This window comes from Chiloscyllium plagiosum, chromosome 8, assembly GCF_004010195.1.
Source record: "Chiloscyllium plagiosum isolate BGI_BamShark_2017 chromosome 8, ASM401019v2, whole genome shotgun sequence".
Lineage (NCBI taxonomy): Eukaryota > Metazoa > Chordata > Chondrichthyes > Orectolobiformes > Hemiscylliidae > Chiloscyllium > Chiloscyllium plagiosum.
In genome coordinates, this window is record NC_057717.1 from 92,999,913 (window position 1) to 93,017,235 (window position 17,323).

General features: G+C 46.9%; 1 protein-coding gene across 1 annotated transcript in view; it reads right to left on the reverse strand.

Moving 5' to 3' along the window:
* LOC122552179 (adhesion G protein-coupled receptor E3-like) overlaps positions 1-14,121 on the reverse strand; it is a 55,075-nt gene extending 40,954 nt beyond the window's left edge. The window contains exons 1-3 of the mRNA XM_043694749.1: positions 14,000-14,121; positions 2,857-3,000; positions 311-424 (exon numbers count right to left, since the gene is read on the reverse strand). Coding sequence (XP_043550684.1) covers positions 311-424; positions 2,857-2,932 — 190 coding nt within the window. The 5' untranslated portion in view covers positions 2,933-3,000; positions 14,000-14,121. The remainder of the gene's footprint in view (positions 1-310; positions 425-2,856; positions 3,001-13,999) is intronic.
* Positions 14,122-17,323: the final 3,202 nt, after the last annotated feature.

Genomic DNA, 17,323 nt, shown 5'->3' on the forward strand with positions numbered 1-17,323 from the left:
CTGGACATCTGTGGATCTTTGGAAATCCACACAGACACGTGGAGAATGTGCAAACTCCACACAGACAGTCACTGGAGGCTGGAATCAAACCCAGGGCCCTGGTGCTGTGAGGCAACAGTGCTAACCATTGAGCCACCATGCCGCTCCAGAACACACAATCTTTTGTGGGATGCTTCCTTTGAGGCCAATTCACCGCTGAATGCAAAATACAGACAGTTCCTTGGTTTTGCCCCCAAGTATTCACAAACATTCATTGTTAACGCTCTTTCCTAAAGTGGTGTTTATGTCAGTCATCCCAATAATGTCTCACTTGAGCAAGCCTTCTGCGTTATTCCATTGAATGGGCAGCAGTAGCTTCCAATCGTATTCACGCAGGTTGCATTGCTGCCACATTTCGTCTTGGTCATCTTGCACTCGTCCTTATCTGTAAGTAAATTGCGAAACATAATCTTTTGTTTAGTCTTTGACCGGTAGAGCACATGGACATTGTGGTACAGATGAGCTGTGTTTCAAAACCCATAAAGTCCGTGAATCGGGGATGTGCTAGATGTTGCACTTGTTTGAATTCTCAAACCCTTGACTCTATCGTACCTCTGCTCCTCCCACACTTGAGATTGGTGAAGCCTCTTCAGGAATACTGTGTCTAGTCCTGGTCAAAGAATGTTCTTAAGCTGGAGAGATTTACCAGGATGTTGCCGGGTAAGGAAGGTTTGAGTTATGAAGAAAGGCTGGGACTTTTCCCACTGGAGCGTAGGAGGTTGTGAGTTGACCTTCCAGAGGTTTATAAAATAATGAGGGGCACGGGATTAATGGCAGTTGCCTTTTGTGGAATTTCAGTACTAGGAGCCACACTTTTAAGGTGAAAGGGGCGAGATTTAGAAAAGACATGAGGGGCAAATGTTTTACACAGAGGGTGGTTCACGTGTGGGATGAACTTCCAGAGAAGGCGATGGATCTGGATACAGTTACAACATTTAAAAGACATTTGGATAAGTACATGAACAGGAAAGGTTTAGAGGGATATGGGCCGGGAGCAGGCAGGTGGGAATCATTTAGCTTGGGATTATACTTGGCATGGACTGGTTGGACCGAAGGGTCTCTTTCCGTGCTGTATGACTCTGTGGCTCAATGAGCTGGATTTAATTGGGGCAGAAAGGCGGGAGATGGGTTAGAAATTTAAATATTTTGGTGAGGCTTTTCTTTTTGCAGATTTACTGATGTCCTGGACCTTGGGAAGCCAGGTAGCTGGAGGGAGGCCAGGCCAACTCCAGGGAGATGATAATGTGTGCCTTTGCAGCACAGCTTGTGGGTCTAAATACACTTTTCCTTCCCTCATTGACCAATCAACCATGATTGAGTGGCCCCCAATCTAACCGACCCTCTCCCAGTACAAAGACCCCGCGATTAGACTGGATGTCTGAGAATCGAGGACTGGACACCACCCACCCAACCCCCCCAACGTCCCCAGACCCACAGCCCTTTTCCTCCTGTGTGTATTTAATGGCATTTCTATTGGTAAGTCCCACTTCCTGTTCTTGAACAGGAGGCTAAATTGGGCCTGCCTTATTGAGAGTCAGTCTGCCAATGTTAAACCAAATTCTGTGATTACTGGTACATTTCATAAGCCTTTTCCTCCTGTGTGTATTTAATGGCATTTCTATTGGTAAGAACAGGAGGCTAAATTGGGCCTGCCTTATTGAGAGTCAGTCTGCCAATGTTAAACCAAATTCTGTGATTACTGGTACATTTCATAAGCTCCTTACGCCTTTCCAACACCGTATAATGGAATATTCACAATCTGATGTAGATAGAACAACGCTAAAAAAAACGATGGGCTAGGATAAGGCCTTTACTTTATCATTCCTGCTACTAGGCTTAGTCACCGTACTCCCCACCAGCAGCTGCAGTATAAATGATCTGGAAGAGATGCTGTAAAAACATTCTCATTTTTAAACTCATCCATAAATCGTAATCATTGCCGTAAGACCAGCAGAGTGCATGACAAATGGTACACACTACTGCCATCGTGTAGACGGAGTCAGTGAGTTTTGCTGGTAATGGTTTAGGCCTTTGTCCTGGTTTGAGCTATTGTCGTCACATGTACCTAATTACAGTGAAAAGTTTTGTTTTGCGAGCAGTACAGGCAGACCAAAGCAAACAAGGGCACACAGATCATAGAGTGCTTGGACAGAACGAGGCACACAAGGTTACAACTACACAGGAGGTGTATAACGTGAGACCAACATTAGATCTGAAGATAGAGAGGTCCATTCAGCAGTCTAATAACAGCAGGGAAGAAGCTGCTCTTAAACCTGTTGGTGTGTGTGTGTTCAAACTGACAGAAGAGGTTGTAGGAGAGCATTACCAGGGTGGGAGGGGTCTTTAATAATGTTGGCAGCCTTTCCCTGGCAACAGGAAGTGTAGATAGAGCCCATGGATGGGAGGTTGGCTTCTGTGATGGTCTGGACTGTGTACACATCTCTCTGTAGTTTCTATAGGATGATGTTTTCTGTAGGGTGGTGTTTTCTATAGGATGATGTTTTCTGTAGGATGATGTTTTCTATTGGATGATGTTTTCTGTAGGATGGTGTTTTCTGTAGGATGGTGTTTTCTATAGGATGGTGTTTTCTATAGGATGGTGTTTTCTATAGGATGATGTTTTCTGTAGGGTGGTGTTGTTGCTGTGTGCTGTTGGAACTGCACCCGTGCAAGTGAGCAGAGAGTAATTCCTCAGCCTCATGACCTATGCTTTTCAGCACAAATGAAGAGGATGATCTTGAGAGTGGATATTAACCCAGAAACAACAGGGAAACACCAGGAATAAGGAGGACACTTGCTAGAACAAGAGAATCTTACCTTTGCAATATGGCCGTCCAGTTGTACAATTGTTGATGCTCAGGCATAAGGAAAACCCTTCATCACACTTACACATTGGGCTCCCATTGTTTTGCTTTGCAGTTGAACCATGGGGACATGCATGCGGAGGATTCGATAGCGTAGCTGAAAAAGATGCAACACCAAAACCCATTGGAATGCTGTGTGCCAACATAACCAGAGCCAGCACAATGTTCAGTCATGTTTAGACAAGGTGTTTTCCCCAGGATGGGACAGTCTGACAACTAGGAGGCATAGCTTTAAAGTGAGAGGAGAAAGATTTAAAAGGGACCTAAGGGGCAACTTTTTCACACAGAGGGTGGTGCGTGTATGGAATGAGCTGCCAGAGGAAGTGGCGAAGGCTGGTACAATTACAACATTTAAAAGGCATCTGGATGGGTATATGAAGGGTATGGGTCAGGTGCTGGCAAGTGGAACTAGATTAGGTTGGGATATCTGGTCAGCAGGGACGAGTTGGACTGAAGGGTCTGTGTCTGTGCTGTACATCTCTATGACTCTATGACCTCTTTAGCCCTGAGAACTATATCTAATTCCTTGTTAAGAAGCTCAAAAAGCTCAGTGCTTGATTGGCATTGCACCCGTCCCTCTAATCATCACCCCACTGATGCTCAGTAGCAGCCGTGTGTACCCCCTACAAGATGCACTGCAGCAACTCATCAAGACTCATTCAGCAGCATTTCCCAAACCCACAAGCTCTGTCATTGAGAAGGACAAGGGCAGCATGGGATCTACCCACCATTTTCAAGTTCCCACTTGCCATCCTGACTTGGACGCATATCGCCGTTCCTTCAGTGTCACTGGGTCAAATTTCTGGAATTCCCTCTCTAACAGCACTGTGGGGGTTGCTATATCAACCATTACAGTGGATCAAGAAAGCGACTCCTCAGCACCCTCTCTGGATAAGCAATGAATGCTGGCCCAGCTCCCGCCAATAAATAGGTTATAAATCATGAGGAGGTTGAGCATGGGATTTGACAGGTGGCCCATATGCTTGACAATGCTGGAGAGAAACGAAAGGTCAAAGAAAGGTCTCCAGTTTGCAAGACATGGGCAGTCAAGTGGGACCGACCCAGAAAGCAAAACAAAATTAAAAACCAGTAAAATATGCAAATGATAACCAAGTGGCCTACCATGTTGCAGATAGAACTCCAGAATGTAGTTAAACTCTGATTTCCCTCTGCACATGCTGGAACAAATGGCCTGTTTCCACACTGTAGGGATTCCATGATTCTATCATGGCAAATTCAATGTCATCGTGACCATGTTTCAAGAGGACTGTAAAGTTTTGCTCAGTGTTGACTCATCCATAACTTGTGGGTGGTATTGAAACTATTTTTATTTCTGTCATAGGATGAGGACGTCGCTGGCTCGGCCCACAGTTATCGCCCATCCCTACTTGCCCAGGAAAAGGTGAGGGTGAGCTGCCTTCTTGAACTGTTAGGTGTGTCAGGGCACCCACTGTGTTATTAAGAAAGGGGTTCCCAGTCCACAACAATTGGGAGATTCTCAAGTTTTGATACACACAGGCAGGCAAAACGTCTGTCGATTTTAATAACTAACTTTTATTTCCTGGAAAGGTTCATTGTCTGTCACAGAAACTGAACTGGACTCACCACACAGCGGCTACAAGAGGCTGGGAATCCTGCAGCGAGTAACTCACCACCCAACTCTCCAAAACCTGTCCACCATCGACAAGGCACAAGGCAGCAGTGAGATGGAATACTCCCCATCTGCCTGGTTGGGTGCAGCTCCAACAACACTCAAGAAGCTCAACACCATCCAGGACAAAGCAGCCCCCACCTGATTAGCATCACATGGTAATCAATACCATTCCCATTTTCGCCAAATGCACAGTAGCAGCAGCAGTGTGTACCATTGGCAAGATGCATGGCATCTCACCGAGGCTGCTTGGACAACAACTCCTACACCAGTGACCACTTCCATCTCGAAGGATAAGGGCAGCAGATATAAGGGAACACCACCCCCTGCAAGTTCCCCTCCAAGCCACTCACCATCCTGACTTGGAATTGTATCACCATTCCTTCAGTGTTGCTGGGTCAAAATTCTGGAATCGCTTCCCTGAGAACATCGTGGGGGGTCGGTGGGCGGGGGGGGGGAGGGGTGGTTGGGGGAGCGGTCCCTTCACCAAATGGAGTGCAGCGGTTCAAGAAGGCAGCTCACCACCACATTCTCAAGGGTGACGAGGGACAATAAATGTTGGCTCACTCAGCGATGCCCGCATCCAGTGAATGACTATCCACCCCCATCTACAACTTCTCTTCCCAATGATCAACAATCCGCTGAATGAATAAAGACAATGCAGCTTGAGGGGTGGTATCCTGCTGACCCAAGGGTCTCTCACTGCCTGCCATGAGTGTACATTGGAAGGATTTGTTGGTCAATATTCCCCTACGTGGCTGTCGTTTTTTTAAGAACACACCTTTCCTGGCGTGGGATTTGAATCCAGAGCCTCAGGCTCAGAGACAGGGACATTACACACCGTGCTACAAGACCACCTCATGAGTTTATAGAATCCATCTATCAGGCCCACTGTCAAGGAAAGGCCGCCAGCATTCTCAAAGATCCATCCCACCCTGGTAATGTTTTTCTACAACCTCTACCATCGGGGAGAAGGGACAGAAGCCTGAACACACGCACCAGCCGGTTTCGAAACAGTTTCTACCCAACTGTTGTTAGAATACTGAATGGACTCACAAACTCTGAACACTCTGTACCTTTTTTTTATTTTGCCGCTGTTTACCTTTTATTTACTTATCTACGCTACTTAACTCTGTGATCTGCCTGTATTGCTCGCAAGACAAAGCTTTTCACTGTGCCTCGGTACACGTGACAATAAAGTAAATTAAATTCAATTCAATTTATTGCACGCCCCTCATTGTCCTTGAGAAAGTGATGACTTCAATCTGCTGTGGTCCATCAAGGCACATTTCGACAATAGAGGGGAGCTAAGGGTGAACCAATTGCTATGGGTGTGGAATCACATGTTAACCAGACCAGGTGGACTGGTGCATTTCTTCCTTAAGGAGGCCTTAATGAACCAGATATCATTTTTTTCCCCTCTTTAACAATTTAGTTGTTTATGGTTACCTTTGCAGATATTAATAGAATTTAAGTTTCCCCTCGTGTTATGGGTGGGATTTGAACCCACGTCTCCCAATTATCAGGCATCTGTTGCTTTGCCTATTAGTTTGACCTCACCACATACCCTCTTGGTGTGATTGGCTCTCACAAGAGTGAGCGAGGGTCACTCTTCGCCAGAAATGCATCTCAGTCCCTGTTTGTTGGACCGGATGGCATCACTGAGCTGTTGGACTGGGTGAGGCGTCACAGTCAGGTCCCACTCTGAACTATTTAGCATCTTCCCGCCAGGGAACGCATTTACGACCAAAACATTGAGTGTTTTCAAGGTGGAGTCAGATATAGGGGGGGTTCAGTTGGCAGGACAGCTGGTTTTGCAATGCAGAGTGATGCCAACAGGGATGGGTTCAATTCCTGCACAAGCTGGGGTTACCATGAAGGACTCTCCTTCTTAACCTCTCACCTCACCCTGAGGCATGCTGACCCTCAGGTTAAACAACCACCAGTCATCTTGTCTTATGAGAGAGGAGCCCCAGGGTCCGGTAAGACTATGAAAAGCGCAGCAGGTCAGGCAGCATCCAAGGAACAGGAGAATCGTCGATTCTCCTGTTCCTTGGATGCTGCCTGACCTGCTGCGCTTTTCCAGCAACACATTTTCAGCTCTGATCTCCAGCATCTGCAGTCCTCACTTTCTTCTCCGGTAAGACTATGACAACCTTATCTTACCTTTTTAGATACAGTCTTTAAAACTAAAGAGATCAAAGGGTGTGGGGAGAAACCAGGAACTGGGATGGATGATCATATTGAATGGTGGAGCGGGCTGGAAGGACTGAATGGCCTCCTCCTGTTTCTGGTTCTATATTTTTCCCACCAGTAGGTGTCACTGTCTCACAATGGGCGATGAGAGCCCTCCCTGGTCTAACTCAAACAATTGCCTCAAGCACTTTCTCTCAAGCAGCTCCACTCAGACCCTGGTGGGCACAGCTCTGATTTGCTTGCGTGTTTGTGCATTAGCAACTAGTTAGGGAGCCAACAAGTCTACCATAGCTAACTAAGAAACTAATCTCTGCAACACACAGGCAAATTGAACAATCTCCCATGCTGTCAACTGCAACTGCTCTGTTCTGCTACTTTTACTGTGCATTTGTCAAATTCTTCTGCAACTTTTAACCTGTACAAACTGAATGTGGCACGTGAAAGCTTTAGTTTATCATGTCGTGGTAACATTCTTAACCTTGTGAACACTGTCATTCCGTGATGATCAGGAAAACATTTTCAATAATTTGGGAACGGGCTGAAAACTTCATTGCCAAAGATGGTAGTCAAGTCAGTGTGGTCTTCTGTATCACTGTATATCGTGTTAAGATATTACAAATGATGCTTTCCCACTTTTTACTGTTTGTATCGATGGTGTGCACATCCACAGTTACTGAAGTTAGAAGTTGGCTTTATAAATGTGCTATCTCCCATGAGAACTGGACGGTATTTCCCCTGTCTTTGTAGTAAAGCAATTAACATACACCCACTCATTCTCACGCAATCTTTTAATATCAGTATTCAACCACACTGATTCATATTAGACCTTCACTATTCTGATTTACACATTCTGCTCTTCAAAGTTACTGCTATTGTAGCTCAGCAATTCCCATGCATGTTAGTTGGGGTTTTCCACGTTTGTACTTACCAACCTATCATTTCACATCAATCTGAATGAATGGGCAGGAAACTATGGCCTGAGGTGACAGTACTGAAATACCTGGCCAACATCTCCGGCAACCTTCTCCTTTCTCTTTCTCACTCTCACACTCACACAAAAACACATGCACTCACATGCACACACATACACTTTTGTACTGTCTCACTTATTCTCAGACATGCACACACACTTGCATTGTCTCACATACACACTCCCACACCCTCTTGTACTGTCTCATTCTCTCAAACACATACACTCTTGCACTGTCTCACATACACACACACACACACCAAACACTCACACTGTCTCACTCACTCACACACAGTTGCAGTGTGTCACATACACACACACAATCGCACGGTTTCACGTGTATACTCATACTAGCACTCAGGTACAGACACACATATTCACATACACACACTCTTGCATTTTCTCATACACTTGCACATTATCCTGTCATTCATGCTAGTACACATTATCATACTGTCTCTCTCTATCTCACACACACACACTGTCTCTATCTCTCTCTGTCTCTCTCTCTGTCTCTCTCACACACACACACATACACACTGTCCCTCTCTTTCTCTCTCTCACACACACATACTCTCTCTCTCTCACCCACATACTCACACGCTGTCCCTCTCTCGCTCTCCACCCCACCACCACCCAGGCCTTTGCATATAGAGAGTGTCCCCAAGTGACCGATGTTTGACAGAGTGGTTTTGGACCTGTCGCTACTCAGTGCAGAAAATGTGGTGTCTTGTCTGGTGCACAGCAGGATCCCACAGATAACAATGACTGGAATGCCTGTGTACGTGATGTGTTGGTTCAAGAGATTAATTTAAAAAAACAACTTAGCCAGGACTGCCCCTATGACCTTGGATAGAGTGCCGTGGACGCGATTATAATCACCCCAGGATAGCAGGTAAGGTGTTCGGTTTAATGCCTGTCTTCAAAGGGACAGCATTCCCTTAGTGCTGCACTAAGGTGTGAGCACAAAGTGCACGTGCAGGGGGGGCATGGTGGTGCAATGGTTAGCATTGCTGCCTCACGGTGCCAGTGACCCGAATTCAATTCCAGCCTCTGGCGACTGTCTGTGTAGAGTTTGTATATTCTCCCTGTGTCTGTGTGGGTTTCCTCTGGGTGCTCCAGTTTCCTCCCACAATCCAAAGTTAGGCGGATTGGCCATGCTAAATTGCCCATAGTGTCCAGGGAGAGGTGAGTTAACCTTGGGAAATGTAGGATTCCAGGGAGAGCATGAGGGGATGCTCATTAGAGGGCCAGTGCAGACCCGATGGGCCAAATGGCCTCAGTCTGCGCTGCAGGGATTCTATGATTCTCACTCAGTTTCTGTAGCAGCAGGTGAATCCACCCACAACCCACGATTGCAACAAACTGGTCTGGCTTTGATGTTAAACCTGCAGGTTAGTTCATGCCTTGTTTCGGTGACAGAGGTTGGATAGTATCGTCCACATCTCAGATATGTATGTGGTTTACTCCTATGGATTTTATTTATTTCACACAGATGGGGGCAAAAGATGAAATCTCGGCAACTGCACATTCGCGATGATCCATCTCGATAGCTGCAGCATTGGAGAGTTCCAAAGGGCACGTTATCAAATCTGTCGTTACCTGATGACAGGTGACATGTTATGACTGTTACCTGCTCCTCTGAGCTAGGGAGGCAATGAAAGGCAGATACAAGCTGCACTCAATAAAGGCTGCAGATCTCCCACATGGATATGCTTAGGGGACCAGACAGAAGGGTTGTTGCGTCTGGCCCATTAAATATGTTCAAGGCTGAGCCAGACAGTTTTTCTTATCAACAGCAAGAAAGTGAGGGCTGCAGGTGCTGGAGAGTCAGAGTCAGGAGTGTGGTGCTGGAAAAAGCACAGCATGTCAGGCAGCATCCGAGGAGCAGGAGAGTCGCGTTTCGGGCATAAGCCCTTCATCAGGAATGTGGGGAGTGAATCATGTGGGAAAAGGCAGGAAAGTGGAACTGAGGACTATTCATTTTCCTGATAAAGGGCTTTTGCCCAAAACGTCAATTCTCCTGCTCCTTGGATGCTGCCTAACCTGCCGTGCTTTTCCAGCACCACACTCTCGGCTCTAATCTCCAGCATCTGCAGTCCTCACTTTCTCCTGAGGGCTATCACATCAGCCGTGATCTCATTGAACAGCAGAGCTGACTCAATGGGCTGCTGAATGGCCTATGGTAGGTAGCATCCCAGGCTCCGAGCCAGAAGCTTTGAGTCCTACCCCAGGAGTTGATGACTGAGGGCACCGATTGCTCACTGTAACTTTCGGAAAAGCTTCCGAGGCTGGTGGTAAAAAGGAGGCAGGATTTCTGATGAGCCGTGTAATGGGAATGTTGCTGCGTCCTCTACCATCTCCAGACAAAGTTGCAAGGCTACAAGCAAGGTGCCTATAAATGGGTATGTTACCACAGCTACATAAACTGCATCCAGCAACGCCCGGCTTAAACACTTACTGACAACAATCAGGGTGGAAGGTTGATGTGACCAATGTTTCTGGGATGGTTCCTCAGAAGATCCCAGCTCTTTAGGATTGGAAAAGGTCTGGTTTCCGGGGCAATGAATATAATATTACTCCTAACTTCAAAGGTCCCTCAAAATCTTAAAACAGGTATCAGATTAACCTCCTGGATGTAGGTTATAGCAATCATCCTCAACCTGCCACATAATTAGAATTGAAACTGGATTGAGGTAAAACCATATTCGAGTGCATGTAATTTGCAAATAAAACAGATATACAGGGACTTGATAGGGGTGTTTCAGTGGGATGTCAGCTTTGAGGATTTCAACATATCAACGGGAGTTCAGATTATTTTTAATCCTGAACAAAGTTAACACTTTGAAGGTGTGAGTAATACAAACTCGACCCCTCCCTCGACTTTCTCAGGTCTGTTCCGCGTTTCGATGCTCACTGACCTATTCCTAACTCCTCTGCCTCTTGTGGGTTAGTGCCTGATCACAGCCTTGAAATTTTCAGTTCACTCCCAGGTTGAACGTAGAACACAGAACAGGACAGCACAGGAACAGGCCCTTCGGCCCACAAGGGCTTTTGCCCGAAACGTCGATTTCGAAGCTCCTTGGATGCTGCCTGAACTGCTGTGCTCTTCCAGCACCACTAATCCAGAATCCTTCGGCCCACAATGTTGTGCTGAACCTGACGCCAAATTAAGCTAATCCCTTCTGCCTGTCGTTGGTCCATTTCCCTCCATTCCTTGCTTATTTATGTCTAAAAGCCCCTTAAACAACCCTATCATATCTGCCTCCACCACCACCACTGGCAGCGTGTTCCAGACTCCTCCCATTCTCTGTGTAAAATACTTGCCCCTCACCTCTCCCTTGAACTTGCCCCCTCTCACCTGAAACATATGTCCCTTTAGTATGAGACAGTTCAACTCTGGGAAAAAGATTCTGACCATTAACCCTATCGATGCCTCTCGTAATTTTACAAAATTCTATCAAGTCTCCCCTCAGCCCCCCCCACCGCAATTGCTCCAGAGAAAACAACCAAGTTTTTCTAGCCTCTCCTTCTAGCTCCTTTGGAGGTGGTGGAGGTGGGAGAGAGACAGAGACATAGAATGAGAGTCCCATGCTGACTTCCATTATCTCTGTGTGGGCTGGTAGTTTCCATCAGGACCTCTATCCGCCTGAGCACTCCCTTTAAGGCTGTACACACCTGTTCTGCACTCGCAGCGCCCACAAGAGGAAGTGGCAAGGTGACTCAGTGGTTAGCACTGCTGCCTCACAGCACCAGGGGCCCAGGTTCGATTCCACCCTCAGTTGACTGTGTAGAATTTGCATGTCCTCCCCGTGGGCTTCCTCCCACAGTCCAGAGATGTGCAGGTGAGGTGGATTGACTGCGCTAAATTGCCCATAGTGTTCAGGGATATGCTTGGTGGGTTAGCCATGGGAAATGCAGGGGTGAGAATGGGTGTAATGCTCTTCAGCAGCTCAGTGTGAACATCGCAGAATCCCTACAGTGTTTAAACAGGCCATTCAGCCCAATAAGCCTACACTGCACCTCCAAACAGTATCCCACCCAGACCTATTCCCCTAACCTCTTACTTGACGTTTCCCTTGACACAATATGGGCAATTTAGCCGATTCACCCTACCTGCCCATCTTTGGATTTTGGGAGGAAACCCACAGGGAGAACATGCAAATTCTACACAGACAGTCGCCCGAGGCTGGGATCAAACTCTGTGAGGCAGCAGTGTTAACCACTGAGTGAACTGTGCTACCCCTTGATGGGCTGAATGGCCTGCTTCCACACTGTAGGGATTCTATGACCAGAGGAAAGAACCTTGCCCAGTCAAACCTAGAAAATGACAGTTAAATGATCCCTAAATCCTTGTTGTCCAGGGAAATATAAGCCTAATGTTAGCAACCTGCTTTCTTTATCAAACCCTTTCAATCCTGGTCTCATTCCGGTTAATCTGTTTTGCCTCCATTCCAAGGTCACTCTATCCTTACTGAGATAAGTGACTAAACGCACCACTCTCCTGTCGGAGGAGACCTGAATTAATTTAAACTGTGTGCTTGCAAGTCTCAGCGCTAACTGTAAATCCGTGCGGTGATTAAAAATCGGTCAGGAGCAAAGGTTGGTGAGATATCTTCAGAGCTGGCATATAACATGAAAACTCAGCAAGATTGGAGCCAATAGCAAATATAACTTTTGCTGGATGTATGGGTTTCACTGGTGTCCACAACCAAGTTAAAGGTTAGGCTTATCCAGTTATATCTCCCTAATTGAGAGGTGTATCATATTTTATAAGCTGACCTCTCTAACAGATCGGCAAGAGAGGACAGCGAGCAGGGGAGCTCGAGTAGTCAAGCAGAAGGCAAGGAAGACTCAGGGAGAAAGGGGTGAGGTGGACAGAGGAAGAGAAAGTCAGAGGCTTTCCTCCACGAGATGTGAATGACAAGCTTAATCGTGTTTGTAAAGATCAGTGGAAGAACAAACCTTTGCCTTATGGCTTTCAAGTGTGTAAATTTCTAATTACACCTCAAGCATAAAACATCCTGTTTCAGTTCCAGAATGATTAATCACTAAATCATGATTAAACAAGGAAGCAGTACTGTCGGAATTAAGAGAGGGGCTATGTTTAAAGGAGATGTGTGAGGCATTTCTTTTACACAGAGGGTGGTTGGGGGCCTGGCACACCCTGCTCAGGGCAGGTATTAGACACAGTGGAGGCAATGGCCCAGTGGTATTGTCAACAGCTTATTCATCCAGAAGCCTAGCTAACATTTTGGGGGACTTGGGTTCAAATCCTGTGACAACAGATGGTGGAACCTGAATTGAACTTATGTGATCTGGAGTTAAGGTCTAATGGTGACCACCTGATTCACTCATGTCCTTCAGGGAAGGAAACTGCTATCCTTACCTGGTCTGGCCTACATGTGACTCCAGACCCGCAGCGATGTAGTCTGGTCTCCTTCCTATCGGAAGGATGTTGTAAAACTTCAAAAGGTTCAGAAAAGATTTACAAGGATGTTGCCAGGGTTGAAACTTTATTGCTGGAACAGCACAGCAGGTCAGGCAGCATCCAGGGAACAGGAGATTTGACGTTTCGGGCACAGGCCCTTCTTCAGGAATGAGCAGAGAGTGTTCAGCAGGAGAAGATAAAAGGTAGGGAGGAGGGACTTGGAGGAGGGGAGTTGGAAATGTGGCTGGTACAATTGCAACATTTAAAAGGCACGTGGATGGGTATATGAATAGGAAGGGTTTGGAGGGATATGGGCTGGGTGCTAGCAGGTGGGATTTGGTTGGATTAGATATCTGGTTGGCATGGACAAGTTGGACTGAAGGGTCTGTTTCCATGCTGTACGCTTCTATGACTCTATGCCTCTCAGCTGCCCTTTGGGCAATAAATACCAAGCCAAAGCTGCCCACATGAATTTAATAACAAAATAAGTGCAACATTTAAAAGGCATTTATATGGACACATCAACAGGCAGGGAACAGAAGGATATAGACCATGTACAGGCAGTTGGGATTGTTTTAGAAAGGCATCATGGATAGCACAGACATGGTGGGCTGAAGGGCCTGTTCCTGTGCTGTACTGTTTTATGTTCTATCAAATAGATATAGCTCTTAGGGCTGAAGAGTGAAAGTGGGAACAGGGGATTGAGTTGGATGCTCAGCCATGATCATACTGAATGGCGGAGCGGGCTCGAAGGGCTGAATGGCCTCCTCCCTGTTGCTATTTTCTATGATTGATGTGAGGGTTGATTTCTATTGTCAGTGAGTGTGTGCCAGTGATGGTTCCCTTACCTTTCACACCACACTGTCCATTCCTGCTTGTTCCTCCTGGAGCACATGGAGTCGGGATAGATGAACACCAACCCACAAGGGTGCAGAGGAACAATGCTAGAAAAAGAGAGAGCTTCTGTTAGAATATGACACTTGGACCAGTCTTAATCAGGAGGCTAACTTGGCACTGGGGAAACCTCGAGGCAGTTTGTAGAGCCTGTGACGCATTGCAACCGCTCATCAATTGAAGCACATAAGTACTGCAGGGTTTTTCCCACATGCGAAGCTCCTTCAGCCCTTATTCCAATTCCTATCCCATCCCAGCACGGCAGCTGCTAAAGTCTACATCCGCAGATCAATCCCTGATGAGAGAGATTACCAAATTGGAGATAGCCCCAGTCTGGGACCTGAATGTTTTTGCCTAGAAAAAGAGTGAGTGATGTGGTCATGAAAGGGTTTTTGATGAGGGCAGAGACATTGAGAAAGTGCTGCCACTTGAAACGAGGACCGACGATGATAACGACTGACAAATCCAATAAGGACTTCAAGAGGAACTACTTTGAATGTGTTTCATATGTCAATATTGGGTTGGCGGAGGTGAATAGTCCAGGGGTATTTAATGGGAATCTAGCAAAGTTTATGAGGGAGGCTGGGAATGGAAGAATGCATTGATTAAGGTAAGATGAATTAAGGTTAGTGAAACATCCGCTTTCTCTGATCATGTTACTGGAAGAAACTTTCCTGTAAGGGTGTAGGTGCCTTTCCCAAGCCTGGTATGTTGATCACTGTAGGAAGATGCATGTGACTCCTTTGTACAAATCCAAGATTTTAACTCAAGACGATAAGGATAGGGTCAACATTTGCTTTGGGACTCGGAACAGATGGCCTTTCTCTCCAGCTCCCATGTGTGTCCTGCTGGGTGTTGGAGGTCACAGGTTTACATTAGACTTCCTGTTGGTGTGTTTAGGACGTGCTCTGGGTGTCTGTGACTGTGGAGAATGTAACTCGTGCTGCGGAAAGGTTTCTACTCAGTGCAGTAACACTGACCACCCTTTGGTGTTTTGTGGTGGGTGAACGTGCTGGGAACTGCTGCAGGTCTGAGCTGTATTCAGTTGCAACGCTGAGCAACTGTACTGAGCTCATTTTCACAGTCTGAACCCATTTCTGACATTTTAACATCGCTGCGTCCTAGTCTCAATCCCAAGCAGTCAGCAGACATCAGCCAGACTCGCCAATTGCGAAGCTCGTATAGAATCCCTACAATGTGGGAAGAGGCCATTTGGCCCACCCGCAGACATCCCACCCCATCCCTCCACCCATAACTCCACGTTACCCATGGCGAATCCACCTAACCTGTATATCTTTGGACTGTGGGAGGAAACCCACGCAGACACAGGGAGAATATGCAAACTCCACACAGACAGTCGCCCAAGGGTGGGATTGAATCCGGGTCCCTGGCGCTGTGAGGCAGTGGTACTAACCACTGAGCCACCGTGCTGTCCAAATGGAAGGTACTTGGATAACTATTCACATTGAATGAAGATAATAGCATGCATTTACATAGTGCCTTTAATGTTGATTGATTACCCCGATGTTCCAGAGAAGCATTATTAGACAAATGTTGACATTGAATCACATGAGGGGATATCAAGGTGGATGTCAGTAAGAGGGGTTATTCAGTTATTCTCAGCAGTTGCTTAGTGCAGTGGGTTGGTTTGTGATGCAGAGTGATGCCAACAGTGTTGGGTTCAATTCCCACACCAGCTGAGGTTACCATGAAGGATTACCTGTAATCCTAGAAACCCTACAGTGTGGAAACAGGCCCTTCAGCCCAGCAAGTCCACACCGACCCTCCAAAGACTAACCCTCAATCCTTCTCAACCTCTCCCCTCAGGTGACCCTCAGGCGAAACCACCACCGGTTACTTCTCTCTGTCTGATGAGAGAGCAGCCCTGCAGTCTGGTAGGATTCTGACAACTCTACCCCTCAGACAGGGTTTTAATTAACAAGGAAATTGAAGGTTATAGGGAACAGGCAGGGAATAGAGTTGAGAATTATCAGGATGTGTAGGTGTTGGGCTGGAGTGGACAAAGTTAGAAATCACATTAGATTAGATTAGATTAATTACAGTGTAGAAACAGGCCCTTCGGCCCAACAAGTCCACACCGACCCACCGAAGCGCAACCCACCCATTCCCCTACATTTACCCCTTATTACCTAACACTACGGGCAATTTAGCACGGCCAATTCACCTGAATTCACCTGACCTGCACATCTTTGGACTGTGGGAGGAAACCGGAGCACCCGGAGGAAACCCACGCAGACACGGGGAGAATGTGCAAACTCCACACAGTCAGTCGCCTGAGTCGGGAATTGAACCCGGGTCTCTGGTGCTGTGAGGCAGCAGTGCTAACCACTGTGCCACCGTGCCGCCCACATGACACCAGGTTATAGTCCAACAGGTTTATGAGGGAGTACAAATTTTCAGAGTGCCGCTCCTTGGTGGAGTAGGATGATAGGCCACAGAATTTACACAAAAGATCACAGTGTCATACAACTGATGTGATATATTAAACAAACCTAGATTGCAGTTATGCCTTTCATCTTTTAGAATGGGTTGCAGGTTTCGATTCATTAATATGTAAATCTCAGAACTTAGAGTCATAGAGATGTACAGAATGGAAACAGACCCTTCGGTCCAACCTGTCCATGCCGGCCAGATATCCCAACCCAATCTAGTCCCACCTGCCAGCACCCGGCCCATATCCCTCCAAACCCTTCCTATTCATATACCCATCCAAATGCCTCTTAAATGTTGCAATTGTACCAGCCTCCACCACATCCTCTGGCAGCTCATTCCACACATGTGCCACCCTCTGTGTGAAAAAGTTGCTCCTTCGCTCTCTTTTATATCTTTCCCCTCTCACTCTAAACCCATGCCCTCTAGTTCTGCACTCCCCAACCCCAGGAAAAAGACTTTGTCTATTTATCCTATCCATGCCCCTCATAATTTTGTAAACCTCTATAAGGTCACCCCTCAGCCTCCAACGCTCCAGGGAAAACAGCCCCAGCCTGTTCAGCCTCTCCCTATAGCTCAAATCCTCCAACCCTGGCAACATTATGGGCGGCACGGTGGCACAATGGGTGGCACGGTGGCTCAGTGGTTAGCGCTGCTGCCTCACAGCGCCAGAGACCCGGGTTCAATTCCCACCTCAGGCGACTGACTGTGTGGAGTTTGCACATTCTCCCCGTGTCTGTGTGGGTTTCCTCCGGGTGCTCTGGTTTCCTCCCACAGTCCAAAGATGTGCAGGTCAGGTGAATTGGCCATGCTAAATTGCCCGTAGT